Here is a 15,831-nt window from a genome sequence, read left to right as displayed (position 1 = left end):
GGAGGAAGGAAAGGGAGACTACTGCTCCTTAGGAGCAGAGAGGGGGAAGGAGAGGGGACAGAGGAGGAAGGAGAGTACGTATACAAGTGTAGGAGCTGCATACAAATACTTAAACAAATTTGAATATTTCATAATCAAATAGATGAAATACAGAACAAATAAACAAATTTCTTTATTATCTTTTTTCTCTCAATTTGTTAATTTGTTAGAGTGGATACTTGTGATGTCCACTCTTTTTTAAATCTCAATTTCTCTCTTTGTCCTCTCTTTATCCCTTTCTCTCTTTCTCTAGTTCCCGTTCTTTTTCTCTATGCCTCTCTCTCTCTCTCCTCCTGTGAAAACAGCTCTGTTGAGTTATTCTCCTCAGACTCACTAAATTACCCACAGTGCACTTTGCCCACAGCACTGCTGTCTTTTCATTGGCCAATAAAACTACCTGAGCTTTAATAGCCCTGTGCCCCTCATTCAAGAGAGAGAGAGAGGGTTGCTTTGTGTTTGTGTGTGTTTGTGTGTGTGTGTGTTTGTGTGTGTGTGTGTGTGTGTGTGTGTGTGTGTGTGTTTGTGTGTGTGTGTGTGTGTGTGTGTGTGTGTGTGTGTGTGTGTGTGTGTGTGTGTGTGTGTGTGTGTGTGTGTGTGTGTGTGTGTGTGTGTGTTTATGTGGGGATGGGGGGGGGGGGAGAGAGGGGCAGAGATAGAGAGCAGAAGAAAAGAGCGAGAGGAAGAGGAAGAGAGCGGGGGCGATGGAGGGGGAGGCAAAAATGAGGAGAGAGAGAGAGAGAGAGAGAGAGAGAGAGAGAGAGAGAGAGAGAGAGAGAGAGAGAGAGAGATATGATGGGGAGCAAAGGGAGATATGGGGGGGGCTGAACAAATGAGCTCAGGGAAACACGTCCCCATAAGTTATAAAAACTGAGAAAATAACGGAGTAAATAACGGTGTTTACCTATCATGGTCCATCTGATACATGCCTCACTCTTGGAATGGGGCAATACAGAAATAAATGTCTCCAAACCCTCTGGTGTAGAGAGAAGAGAGGGGGAGAGGAGAGGTTGTTCTGGTCCATTTATTGGAAGCCCGTTACCTTCATTAGTTCCGTTAAGGAGGTGATGATTTCACCCCTATAGCGCGGACCGGAATTTCTGCTCTGCTGTATTGTTCCGAACCTGGTTAGTTCTCACTCTGGCCAACGTGATTAGTGCTCCAAGCGGGCCCACGTGGAGCTTTTGAGCAGGGGGCCAGTTACAGCTCCCGGCTTATATTCTGCTGGTTGGGGCTCTGTCTGCGGATGGTCGGGGTTCACCACACGCGAGGATGTGTAGCGGGATAACTTCGCCCCCATGCCTCGCTAACGTCTTTAGATTTGACTTATTGAGGTGAAAATCGAAAGGTGGAAAAGCAGTTATTTTCCTTTTGCTTCTCTTTAAGGCCGTACCAGAGGGAGAGACGGGAGACGTAGTGAATGAAGGGAGAGGAATGGGTGGGAGAGAGAGCAGTGATAATGGTAGAGAGAAGCATACGTTGAGAGAGAGATAAAAGACGAGAGAGGCAGAATAAGAGTCATGGTAATAATACGGGAGCGTACGCCCATGAGTCATAAAATAAAAGCGTGGAGGTAGTGGAAGTGCAGCATGGATGATAGAGAGAAGGATGGCGCTTTTATTGTGTGCGCAGGTTGTAGTAATGGCTATTGATTTTGCTGGTTTGATTTAACTGGTTTAGTTAAAACCTGGGTCAGTCGTCAGTCAGACACACTCAGTACACATTGTTCACCCATGCATACATTCTCTCACAATCAGAAACACACACTACAGACAAACACACACGCACAGACACACATATTGATTTATGCCTACCGATTCAAACATAATGGACACGCATACTGTACTGTATTCTGCCTCTCTCTTATTCTGTCTCTCACTTTCTCTATGTCAGTCCCACCAGCGTGTAGTGTGAACAAAATATCCTCCGGGCTAAATACCCACAATGCACTTAGCTCCAGGTTCAACATTTCAGACCGAAAGTTCACCAAGAGAGTGTGTGTGTTTCGTGTATGTGTGTGTGTGTGTGTGTGTGTGTGTGTGTGTGTGTGTGTGTGTGTGTGTGTGTGTGTGTGTGTGTGTGTGTGTGTGTGTGTGTGTGTGTGTGTGTGTGTGTGTGTGTGTGTGTGTTTGTGCGTGCGTGCGTGCGTGTGCTTGCGTGTCCGTCCATCAGTGTTGTGTGTGTGTGTGTGTGTGTGTGTGTGTGTGTGTGTGTGTTTGTGTGTGTGTGTGCGCGAGCCCTACATGTCTAATTGACGGTGACAAAATGGGGACTGTTTCCGGGGGCGACGTGCTGACAGACATGGATGGTGCGGTTAACAGTTGAGCTGTAAAGTGAGGATCGCAGCTCGCTCACGGTGTCAGCGCCCGCCTGTCGTCTCTTTAGTACCGCCGGAGCAAAACACTTCAGTCACATTCCACTTCCTCTCAGACTCATTTGTCCCCGCAGTGGCCGGCTACGCAGTGTGACGGTTTTACAGCCAAAGGTCGATATGGGGAGCTCAGAGACGGGACATCTCGACAGTGACTGGCCGCTTACTGCTCTGTTTACGTTGGGGGTGTCATGTGTCCCTCTGTCTTTAATCCAGATTCATTCTCATGCGATCGTCAGATGCGGTTACTATAGCCTGGTGTTAACTGGCTGAAGGCGAGATTATGAAGAGCGTGCATTGTATTTGTATATTGAATCAACATTTGATTTTGTGCACTAGAAGGACGGAAAATATAGGTCATAGAGAGAAGAAACGATAGTGAGGAGACATATGAGTGCAGTTCCTAACCGGTGGTCGTAGTTTAAGCAATGTTGACCTAACAGCTACACTGTTGGGGCACTTGTGGGTTGAGATGCCGAAATAGAATCAGCATTCAAATGACATCCTCAGAAAAATAAAGGGAAAGCACAAAAACAGGGACAAATATAAAGGTGTGGCTGAATGACAGCATCGTGAACCTGTGGCCTCCTCCCAGATCACCTACAAGGCGCTGAGCTCTCTGGACCCCAGCGTGGACCTCACCACCCAGCGGGGACGGGTCTTCAAGCTGAGGAACGAGACCCAGCACCTGTTTGTGGGCCTCTACCCCGGGACCACCTACTTCTTCACCCTCAAGGCCTCCACCAACAAGGGCTTCGGTCCCCCGGTCACCGTCCGCATCGCCACCAAGATAGCAGGTACACCTGGAACACCTGTCTGTCTCTCATTCAACCTGGCTATGTGTACTCCCTGTTTGTTTACCTATCCTACATTCTGTAGGAACTGCCTGTCTGTCTGTACCACCTGTCTACCTGTCTGTGTCGGTCAATCTGTCTGCCTGCTCTACCTGTCGGTCTGGCTGTGATTTTTGCTTGTGTCTGAGGTTGCTGTTGTTTGGGTAGAACGATGGTCTCCGTGGTGATATTCAGTGGCAAATTTGGGCAGAGTGAGGACCAGGCCCTGACAGTAGGGCAACCGTCTCATACAGCTCCTGTGCTGCCCCCATGCCGGGAAGGCAACACGCTTCATTCACTTTTTTGTTGAATGCCTCAACGCGTGGCACGAAGGATCAGCTCACTTCGGACGTAGGGCAGGATGGAAGTTGAACTTTTGTTAACTCGATGCAGTTATGCATAAAATATAAAAACATAGGAATGCAAAATAGGAAGTTTGTTTCATGACCAACAGTTCTCTGGGACTTGAACAGCAGTGCGCTGATTGCCAAGGCGTTATTCTGCCGGTAAACCTTGTCCGTGTAGCGTGTCGCCTTCACATGCCATGACATCGCAGCAGCCATGTGACCACATTCAGTCATTTGACCAGGCACATAAAGTGATGCAGAGCAGCTGGCAACTGTGGCATGCTAGCCTACCCTGGAGCCCCTGAGCAAGACAGGAACAGACAGGGGATCCACAGACAGGGATCCACTGACAGCATAAGACGAACATAACAACAATATTTCTGAAGGTTGTGTTTTGACAGTCCCATGATAAATGCGTCATAACAGGGAATAGAACTGGAAAAAACAAACACATTCAAACTACACAGCCAGTGATGGCATCAAAGTCAACCTATTATTCTGTGCAGGAGGGGGGCTTAGAGCAGAATGAACATCATGTAACAATATGTCATCCAACGCAATATCTAATCCAATATTCTAAATAGCTGTTGTGACCCCTGACCCCTGGAATGTAACTCCAATCTGCCGAACCGTGGGGGTGCTGACTGTTAGCATTATGCGCCATGCGGGTCGCCTCCGCTAGCACATTAGCATTTAAACGGCTGTCGGTCAGCCTGTCCCTCGCTCTGACAGCTGAGTCCTCCTGGCCTTTTCCCTCGGTGGCGTGCGGCGTCGGTTAGCATCTGTGAATTAAAATAAATAAATAAAATCCCTTTTTTTTTTACATCTTCCCCATCCTTCCCGCCTAAATGCCACGCCAGCCACTATCTTTGTTATCTCCCCCCCAAGAACAAAGGATTAAAAAGATAAATTAAATGGAGTTGACAGAGGGAGAGACAGACGGAGGGGAGTGATTGAAGGAGCAGGAGGAAGAGGAGGAGGAGGAGGGAGGTGTTTGACTGTCGCGGGATTTTCCTAAATGCCACATCAATCTGTTTGGCTGGCATGGTGTAAGCAGATGCACTCTGCGGTGGCTGGGAGCTTTTAGAGGTGTCTGAGGAACGCTGCCGCCCAGCTCTTTATGACGGCCCCTAACTCACCTGGGGTGAGAGCATTATGGCAGCACTCTAGCGCAAGGACAACCTTATTATTAAGAAATAATAAAAAATCCCAAGGATTGTACCCACTTCATAACCGCAAAGGAAAGCGGGAAGACATTACTGAGGCGCTATTCATTTTCACATCTCAGATAAAACGATGTACGATGTTTACTGTCGGATAGCTTATTGGAAAATCTATATACACGGTGTCAAAACCGAAATGGAGCCGCAGTAGTAAAATGGATACCCTACGATAATATAATTAATACTATAATAAAATAAAATTCTAACCTACAATATCTTGTGTGGTACAGATTACCACTACTCTTATGACGTCACGTCACACTGTGATGTCATAAAGTAATGTCCACGTGAGACATTGCACCGTGATGTCACACACAACCACACACACACACACACCGGAATGAATCACAATGACAATGATTGTCGTCCTGTGGGGGGGTCGTACTATGATGTAACGCTATGATGGAACCCTGTGATGTCACCCCGCGATGTCCTACTGCGATGGCATTCTGTTGTGCCATACTGTGATGCCGCACCAGGGTGTCACACGTGTGATGTCATCCTGTGAACGCAGTACCGTGATGTCAACCCTGCAGTGTTAAAAAACGCGTTAATTTTCCCATCAGCCCCTCTGATGCCGGAGTACGAGTCTGAGGCGCCGCTGAACGAGACTGACACCACCATCACCCTGCTGCTGAAGCCCGCCCAGTCACGCGGCGCGCCCGTCAGGTACGCCCCATGACATCACTTCCTGCCATCTAAGCATTGACGGTTTAGCTCTGCTGATCTCTCTCCTTGTTTTTCCTTAGTGTTCCTCTTACGTTCACCGTTTCATCTGTCATTCCATCTGCACCATACGCCCCTTCTCTTCTCCTCTCCTTTCCTCTCCTCTCCCCTCCTCACTTTTCATCTCCATCATTTTTCCTTTATATCCTTGTTGGGTTTTTGATATGCAGGAGGGCAGAGGTGACAAGCTTGACAAGCTTGACTTCCTGTCAGTAATTTGATACTTCCTGTCTGCTGACTTGGAAAATGTTGCTTAGCGGCTTTAGCAGAGTGGAGATTAACCTCTAACAGCTTGTTGACACGCTGACTTAAAAAAGAGGCAGCTCTTTGGTAGCACGTATTTCTGGGGAAAATTTAGCATTGAGGTTGACAAATGATTTGACACTCAGGACAAGACTGTGCACACAAATACACTAACTCATGTACACATGCACGGACAGACAGGCACGTGCACAGGCAATCCGTTGTGTGAGTCAAGCACACACACACACACACACACACACACACAAACCACTAAATCACACAGCGCCGCACAAATGCACATGTTGGTTTTCCCTCTGAAAGGGCACACATTGTTTAAGTCGGAGTGTGTATTAATTAAAAGTTCACTCTGAACGTGTGTTTCCATCCATTTAATTGGCATCGGGGAGAACATAATTCTGTGGTGGGAAGGGAAGTTGGAGGGAGGGTACGTGTAGTGACAACTTGGCGTCTAATAAATGAGTTTTTAAAAGCCGCTGCGTGTGCGGGTCAAAAGTTTGCCGTTCATTTCCCAAACCCCCCCAGGCTATCATACAGCCGATCACGCCCGGCTGTGTGGAAATAGAAAACTGTAAAATGAAATGGATGTTGTTTCCAACGAGCCGTGAGGGGTAGACCTGCGAGTCTCCCTGTGTCTCTTATATTGTTGTTCCTTTATTCATCCTACACAACGTAGCGCTCCCGACTCCTTCAGCCGTCCTGCTTTCCCCGTCCGACAGTATCGGCAGGTTCGGTCCGGCTAGGAGCTCCGAGTCGGGGGTTCGAGCCCCAGGGTAGGCAGCCCTGTCTGCAGGGTACATAATGAACAAGATGGGCTGGCTCGGGCTGGCGGTGGCTCCGGGTGTAGAGCAGATGGCCTTGCAATCGGAAGGTCGCTGGTTCGATCCTCTTGCTGGAACCCCATCTGCAACTACCGGGATAAGCTGGCTGCTGCCTTGCTCGGTGGACAATTAGCACCTCACATACACACATTCATATTCCGACGGGGGCGACGGCATATGATTGTGGGTATGCAAAGCACTAATTTGCAAAAGCACTTGTGGACTAACGGTTATGAATAGCCCACAATATATGCAGTCCGTTGACCATTCACACGCTCTAACCACCTACCTGCTCATTAATGATATGCATCTACACAAGTTAATTCCGTTGCATCGCTAAGTTATTATTGTTATTAATCATACGACAGTGTATCCCCCAGAAAATGTCTTAGTCAAGGTGGTTAAGAAGCGGGGGGGGGGGGGGGGGTTCAGTGAGGGTTTCAGTTCGCAATAACATATACACACACCTTATGCCGCTGTTTCAATTCCATTCAAAAAGCTTTATGACACGACTATTGTTGTGAACAGTATTACAGATGTATTAATTTTCTTTATTTTTTGTACCTGTTGAAAGTATGTTGTCTTTCCCTACGAGGGTTTTGTACTTTGTTAATGCATAATAATTAAAAAAAAAAGCATAAAAAATTAAATAATATGTATACATATTTTTTTTTATACATTGGTGGACAAGGCGAGGTCCTATTATTGTTAAGGCGGCCGCCTTAACCATACAGTGCTGAGGGAAACACTGATTCTAGATTATCAAACTTAAAGCTGCTCACCTATTGATCCTACGTGTTTTTAATTGGTCTCAACCTGACTTTTATGTTGATTTGAACATAATCAGCCACGGTGAGAATAAACATTAGATTGAGTTTTATGAGGCAGGCTGGGAGAGGATCTCACAGGAAGCAAACACATTTTAATGTGAGCTGAACTTTGGAGAGAAGAAGCTGGTTTTCACGCTGGATCTTTAATGAGATAAGAGTCCTTCTGGAGCTCTTAGGGAGGATGGACGCACAAACATGCACCCACCCACACACACACACACACACACACACACACACACACACACACACACACACACACACACACACACACACACACACACACACACACACACACACACACACACACACTCAGATGCACACACACTCAGATGCAGACTTGTGTGCTGAATGCAAACATACATGAGCCTAAATGTATTCATGGACATTAATATTCCCGCTAATGCAAAGATCAGGCATACGTATGCAAACATGAATACTAACACACACACACACACACACACATGCTTAATAACCCATGCACAGATACACAGAAACATTTACATCCAATCATACAACATAGACAAAACCCAATCATATGCATTACCACATCCCTGCACACACAAACACATACACACACACACACTCACTCATTAATGGTTTAGGATAATTGTGGCTCATCTCCTCTGAGCTGTAGTTTACATGCTGCTGCCTCTTAACGCCATTAGTAATATATAGACCCTCAACAGGGGGGCGAGAGACATGGGAAGAAAGAGAGGGAGAAAAAGAGGGAGAGAGAGATGGAGATTAAAAAGGGAAGGGAAGCGAGAAAGGAGAGGAAGAGAAATTAAGAACAAGAGAGAAGAGAATGGAAAGGGAGAGAGATAACGTGAGACGATGAGAATAGAGAGAGGTGGGAGGCGTGGGTACGTTCTTTGGTCATCAGTAATTATCTCTTTTATGTTTTTTTCATGTTTTCTGAAAGCGGCCAATTGGCTAGCGGATAATTGGCCGCAACACACTCTCCTGATTATGTGTCGATGTGAGGACCGGTCTGAGGAGGATGAAGGACCTCACAACACAGTCCCCATTTAGCCATGACACACACACACACAAAGACATGAACACATTGACATGAATCGTCTTCCACACACACACACACACACACACACGCACACACACGCACACACACACACACACACACACACACACATATACACACATACACACACACACACACACACACAAACACACATTAACATGAAGCTACATGCACACACAAACACACAAACATTAACATGAAGCTTCATAATTCATACACACACAAACACACACATACATTAACATTAAGCTTCTAACACACAAACACACACACACACACACACACACACACACACACACACACACACACACACACACACACACACACATACACACACACATACACACACCCACACGTACACCTCAAAACAAAGATTGCACATTAATACATATCTAGTGGACACAAACAAACAAACAAACAAACAAGCAATTGTATCATCGAATCACAAATTATTGACTGTTGTATTTTAAACCGTCTCATCTGTTTTTCTGTATTCTGTATTTAACTCCTAGCCAAAAGGGTTTGACTCCCAATGTCCCCAGACTGCCCATGGGCATCCTTTGAGCAAGACCGCCCCCCAAAAGCCATTCCCTGTCGCTTCACGGCGTGACGTGTGTGTGTGACGGAATCGTCCCAGGTCACCAACCATTGTGTGTGTTCTTGTGTTGCCAGCTCCTACCAGCTCGTGGTGAAGGAGGAGCGCAAGTCCAAATCCCGCCGGGCCACCGGCGACGGCACCGGCGGCCCCAACTGTTTCTCGGCGCCGGTCAGCTTCCGGAACGCCTCGGCGCTGGACTCCGCCTACTACATGGCGGCGGAGCTGCCGCCGTCCAGCATGACGGCGCCCACCGCCTTCACCGTGGGGGACAACAAGAGCTACGGGGGCTTCTCCAACCCGCCACTCTCCCCGGCCAAGAGCTACAGCGTCTACTACCAGGCCATCAGCCGCGCCAACGGGGTGGGTAACCATGACGATGAACAGAACACCGCCGCCGCCGCCGCCGCCGCCGCCGCCGCCGCCACTGTCAACTCAGGACCGTGGCGTTTGTAATTCACATCTTATGGAATTACCTTTTCTTAATAACTTAGACTTGCCTCCTCAAGTAAGTCCTGTTTTATTCAGTCATCCAGTAAGAAACTTTTGCCTCTACTTCAACTGGGAGTTGTGTAGTAATCTATACTGAAGCCGAACCAAATTGCCTCTATGCAATACCGTTTCGGTTTTCTCAGTCTATCTGGCTGTTGTGAGCAAAAGATCTTAAATAGGTTTGTACACAAATTACCATAGACAGGCCTGGTAGCAAAACATGTGTTTTGTGTGTGTGTGTGGGTGTGTGTGTATTTGTGTGTTTATCAAAGCCGGACACCACGCAGATAGTACAGTCGATTTGACTGGTTACCTCTCAGTCTCCTGTGTTTGTGTGAACTTCAAACCGTCAGCGAATGAACAACCCCCCTTATCCCTCATTCCCGAGACAAAGTCACTTTTCCAATCTCCATATCGCTGTGAAATCCTCAGAGAACTACCTTAATTTTCCACCTTCGTAACCACGGTAACTCCTTTTGGCAAGCAGAGCTGCCGCCTTTATAACCTCCCCCTCCCAGAATGCTGTCCCAGAATGCAACTCAACAAGATATTACCTGTGTGTGTGTGTGTGTGTGTGTGTGTGTGTGTGTGTGTGTGTGTGTGTGTGTGTGTGTGTGTGTGTGTGTGTGTGTGTGTGTGTGTGTGTGTTTGGTATCTATCATGTGTATCATGTGTGTCATTTTCTATTGATGAGCGTTTGTGTGTGTGTGTGTGTGTGTGTGTGTGTGTGTGTGTGTGTGTGTGTGTGTGTGTTTGTGTGGGTCTGAGTGCATGCATTTCTGTGTGTTCCTGTGGTTGTGCCAATGCGTGTGTGTCTGTGTGTGTGTGTGTGTGTGCTGGTGTGTGTCTACGTCTTAATCTAGTCATATCAGACATCCTGATTTGATTGGATCCCAGCCAATCCAATCAGTGTGTAATTTGTACGGGTCAGGGGGCGGGAGGTTGAGAAGCAAATGGGAAAACAAGTGTGCCCACGCAGCCACCGTAGCCAGGTGATTCATGCATGACAAATAGACATCAATGTGTAATTCTCTAGCCCAGATGAGGAAAATCAGGACTAAGAGTGACTTTGACCTGAATACCTACCTCAAAACACACATTTAAATGGAGAATATATATTTAGAATGATTCTATATCCTACAGGGAGACTGAGACCAGCTTCCATTACTGATTAAATAAGGGATGATTAAAACGTAGTGTCATGCCCAAGGGCACTTTGATTATAGACAAGTGGTTGACCACATTGTTCGGATTTGAACCAGAAAAAGTTCAGATACTTCTAAGACCCAGTGAACCCAAATCTTTTTTTTTTTTTTTTTTTAGGTAGTGCTATGTCTTATACGATGTCAACATGTAGTTTTTTGTTTTAACTTTGCGCTTAACACTTCCATATTGTTGTGGTTGCATAGCAACCAAATGAGCCTCCCTGTATCAAGATTGGCTCATAATGCTAGCTAGCTAAGCTCCAAATGTCTATAGCTTATTTCTGTCGCTTTGTTCCCTCTTTGAAGACAGCCAAAGATTTTGTCTGTATTTAATAGTTTGCGGAATAAATGTTCTCTAATGTTAATCATACTTTGGTTTTATATTATAAGATGTTTTCATCAGTAATTAATTTCAAAAGATTTAAAACACTCCAGAATTAATTAGCTACATTGGCCAGGAATTGCTGTTAAATGGTTGTTGGCGATTTATTCGTAACAAAACAGAATTTAGATCTAATAGAACTGCCACCCATACAAGTGATAAAAGACTCTCTCTCTCTCTCTCTCTCTCTCTCTCTCTCTCTCTCTCTCTCTCTCTCTCTCTCTCTCTCTCTCTCTCTCTCTCTCTCTCTCTCTCTCTCTCTCTCTCTCTCTCTCTCTCTCTCTCCCCTTAGAAACTCTGAAAGAATGTGTTTAGAATAATGCTGAATTTGATTGTCGACAGTCACTGTGATTAGGTACTCTGCTACACCTATATCGACTCATCATTGCATTGTGGAGTTTGAGGGCTATCGCTTTGCTTCTGGTTTGTCTATATCTTAATGATGGTGGTGAGGCTTCGTGGGAACTGACCACGGGGCTGAGGGTTTGGGGCCAGGTCCAGATGACTGAGGGGATTGGGTTATTTGCTCACTCCATCCCTCTCTTACTCTTACTCTCTGTCTCATAGTCTCTCCCTCTCTCGCGCGCCCTTACCCTCTGTCTCTCTCTGTCTCCCTCTCACTCTCTGTCTCAATTCTGTAAATATTTATAAACATGCCTTTTCTTTCCATGACACAATCTCCGCTCTGACAGAACCCAATTTATCAATTACATAAGCGGTCGTTGCCTGTGTGTGTGTGTGTGTGTGTGTGTGTGTGTGTGTGTGTGTGTGTGTGAGTGTGTGTGTGTGTGTGTGTGTGTGTGTGTGTGTGTGTGTGTGTGTGTGTGTGTGTGTGTGTGTGTGTGTGTGTGTGTGTGTGTGTGTGTGTGTGCGTCCCCCTCAGGTTATGAACACATTGTTACAGAACCAAAATGAGATATACTCTCAAAATAAATTGTTCCAGTTTGGAGTAACTTCTCCTTCTCTCCCTCTGTACCTATATCTGTATGTCTCACTTTCTGTATTTCTCTCTTTCCTTCCTTTCTCTCTATTCTCTCCCTGTCATTCTCTTTATCTCTCCAACATCACTGTGTGAATCTCCCTCGCTCCCTCACTCTCTCTCTCTCTCCCTCGATCTCTCTCTCTCTCTCTCTCTCTCTCTCTCTCTCTCTCTCTCTCTCTCTCTCTCTCTCTCTCTCTCTCTCTCTCTCTCTCTCTCTCTCTCTCTCTCTCTCTCGCTCTAGCTCTCTTCTCTGTTTCCATTATTATCTCTCTGTCTCTCTCTGTCTCCTTATCTCTCTCTCTGGGCAAGAGAACTTGACATCAGTGTGGCTTCAGTCTCTTATCTGCCATCATTGTGCCAATTAGTGGTTTCTCCGCACATGAAACAACTACAGACACACACACACACACACACACACACACACACACACACACACACACACACACACACACACACACACACACACACACACACACACACACACCTACACACCTACACACACACACACACACACACACACACACACACACACAGATGCAAACAGCCACACACATCACACACACAGGTTCACACTGAGGGAGAGCGCAAGGGAGGGAGAATGACTGGGAGCCCGATGAGTGGAAGGGTGGATGAACAAGTACAGGAGGTTAGAAAGATAGAAAGTTCTAAAAAGTAGAGAAAGTTCACTAACTCTGTGTGCTGTCTGTAATATTAAACTAGTGTGTGATCAGAGTTTGTAATAATGAGGTGCTCTACAGGCTCGGGTAGGGCTCTCCCATTGGTTGAAAATCTGTCAGCGTGTATGTCCAGTGATCTTACAGCAACAGTTTGGGAGCAACAGGCACCAGGAAATTAAGTTTATTGTCAGAAAATGAAATGCACTCAATTGTTTCAATGTCAGACTCAATGACTTGCTGACTTTGTCTCTCAGGTTCTAACATTTCTCTCTCTCTCTCTCTCTCTCTCTCTCTCTCTCTCTCTCTCTCTCTCTCTCTCTCTCTCTCTCTCTCTCTCTCTCTCTCTCTCTCTCTCTCTCTCTCGTTCTCTCTCTCTACAGGAAACTAAGATCAACTGTGTCCGCCTTGCTACCAAAGGTATGTCCATCAGTTACAATGTTGTGTTAACTCCAACCAACCCACGGTGTCCCACTCACACACTTGCTTACATGCTACCATGCTAACCTGTGCCATGTGTACCTGTGTATTAATAAGTAATACATAGCCAAACTGTCATCACATGTCATAGACAGGAACCATGACGACTTACATGACACACATGTATGTCGCCCCCCCCCCCCCTCCCCCACCCACCCCCCGAAAACAGCATCACTTGATAACCTGCATGAACCCATCGCTGTCGCATTTTCCTGCTGCCTCTATGTTGTTTCCATCTCTCTCTCGCTCTGGTCCTCCCTTGTCTCTTCCATACCACTAGCACTAGCTCTGTGTGAGCGACCATCCCAGCTGTTAATCTACAGTAGCCCATCCACAACACATCTGTACAGCAGACCTTGTACTCTTCAGCCTCCTATCGATTATCCAACCCTCTTTCTATCGTCCTCCAATTCTCCCTCCCTCTCTCTCTCTCTCTCTCTCCCTCTTTCTCCCCCCCCCCCCCCCCCCCCCCCCCCCCTCTCTCTGTCTTTATCGCTCTCTCCCCTGTTATTTACGTCTTTGTTTTCATGAGCTTTAAATGATCTTGCCTGCACTCTCTTGCTTAGCACCTCCTCTTTCTCCTCTTCTCCGTCCCTCCATCCTCCCGTCTCTGTGCTGCTCGTGGGCGTAGCGTGGTGGGTGGGGGTCCGGTGGTCCGGGGGGGAGTGGGGTCAGCTGTCCGTCTGTCTGTGCGTCAATCTGGGGCAAACACAGTCGCACCTTCCGGCTCCACAAACCAAAGAGTGGAACAGTTGCTTAGCTGAGGGGAAACCAAACTATCGTGAGTTTGTTGAAATCCAATCAAACCAACTCTGTAAGGGAAGCACAGGCCAGATGATGAGACGAAAATAGCTAATTACCTTTAGTACCTGTCCATCAAATAAACTGACTGTATTTTAAAATGCGTTGCCTTGCTCTGCGGCCTGTATCCTGTACCACTCAATGCGTGCCTTGAATAGGATGTGTTGTCAAGTTATTTGAGTGTGTTTTTAACTAAAGTAGCATAAAGGAAAAGTTTGGCAAATTTATGACCTCAACAGAGGTTTGTCTTTTTGACGTCCAGACGGACAAAGGGACCTTCCTCGGACCCCCACTGGGCCTGAAACCATCGCATTTGTTTGGTTTTCTTTCATTTTATCACGTTGCAAGTCATCGCTTGTTTTTTTTGTTTTTTACTCATTCCAAGATTCATTATAATTCCCTTCTGGTTTGAACCTTTGAAACTGAAAGAGAAAGGTTCACAGTTCAGAGTTAATGTTTGACATCACCCACGCTCACCCCCCCCGTCACGCCTTATTAACGACCCGCCCCCCCCCTCCCTCCCTCCTTCATTCAGACTGACGCCACAGAGTCCGTTAGATCCACCACTAACGCACTCCTATCAAGATGCTAATCGATGCTAACTTCCTGATGCTAACCTCCTGTTAACCGACCAATCCCTGTCCACCGAGTGCCAGTTTATTTTATAAATAATGTTAATGTCTCAACCGCTTATTTGACCAAAATGTTCTCTCCTCAGGAAAAAACAATTGATAACTTGATGAAATGACTAAAAAAACGACGAGAAATGGCTTTTATTCTTAGACCTTTTTTTCTACTTTCTGTTTCCCCCCCTTCTGTTGGTTTCTCTCTCTCCTTCTGTTCTCTCTGTCTTTGTTCCTTCTCTCCTGCACGCCCGGGGATGGTCTGCCCTGGCGTTAGTGGTGATAGGTAGGGGACAAATTACCACGCCGTACATTCTAGTCATCCCCAGCGAAGGTGATTATCCACAGGCAGAACTCGTTCCTATCTTCTGTTGTTTCTTTGGTTCATGTTTTTATCCATCTCAAAGCAGCCATCCACCTCACGCCATTGCTGCCTTGTTTCGCCTGAGTTGACCTACGACCCCCTGATCCCTCCGCCTCCTCCCCACCCCTATCATTTCTTCTTTGGTATTCCCGCCTTTTTTTGCCATGTTGTCAGTTGCATCGTTGCCTAGATGTTGTTTTCGTTTTTGTTTTTTTGCATGGCAACTCTGCTCAAACACAAACACACACACACACACATACACACACACACACACACACACACACACACACACACACACACACACACACACACACACACACACACACACACACACACACACACACACACACACACACACTGCACTATTTCCTTTCTATTGACATACAACTGTGCCATTTTAATTTGCCGTTGAGCTTAGCAGTATGACCTGACAGAAGTTTTTGTTTGAATTCTAATACAAAATACTTCTTGCGAGACAGGTTCTCTTTGTTGCCCTACTTGCTGAATTATTAATTTATTTAAGACATCCTTTATCTATTAAGACAGAATTCTGGAAATCGTGACAAAGAGTATGGATTCTTACTAAGATGACAGATGATATTGACTGAGAATTGTTATGGTTTACACAGCTGTGTCTTGTCTTTAAAAGGTAGACAGACTTGAGGTTGGAGATGGGTTGAAACCAGTTTAGATTGATCATTACACACTGTGTAACTGACTGGTGATCCTCTCTAACTAGCTAACTG

The 15,831-nt window shown here is 46.3% G+C and overlaps 1 protein-coding gene across 6 annotated transcripts in view; it reads left to right on the top strand.

Moving 5' to 3' along the window:
* ptprt (protein tyrosine phosphatase receptor type T) overlaps positions 1–15,831 on the top strand; it is a 183,457-nt gene that overhangs the window by 90,087 nt on the left and 77,539 nt on the right. For 3 of the 6 annotated variants that reach the window (XM_030375799.1, XM_030375800.1, XM_030375798.1), the window contains exons 12-16: positions 3,003–3,204; positions 5,377–5,479; positions 9,160–9,445; positions 13,201–13,237; positions 14,999–15,055. In XM_030375799.1, coding sequence (XP_030231659.1) covers positions 3,003–3,204; positions 5,377–5,479; positions 9,160–9,445; positions 13,201–13,237; positions 14,999–15,055 — 685 coding nt within the window. The remainder of the gene's footprint in view (positions 1–3,002; positions 3,205–5,376; positions 5,480–9,159; positions 9,446–13,200; positions 13,238–14,998; positions 15,056–15,831) is intronic. The other 3 variants (XM_030375803.1, XM_030375802.1, XM_030375801.1) reach the window with 1 other exon arrangement.

The sequence above is a fragment of the Gadus morhua genome, chromosome 13 (assembly GCF_902167405.1).
Source record: "Gadus morhua chromosome 13, gadMor3.0, whole genome shotgun sequence".
Classification (NCBI taxonomy): domain Eukaryota; kingdom Metazoa; phylum Chordata; class Actinopteri; order Gadiformes; family Gadidae; genus Gadus; species Gadus morhua.
Note: the sequence above shows the minus strand (reverse complement) of the source record. Positions and strands in the feature narration are given on the sequence as shown.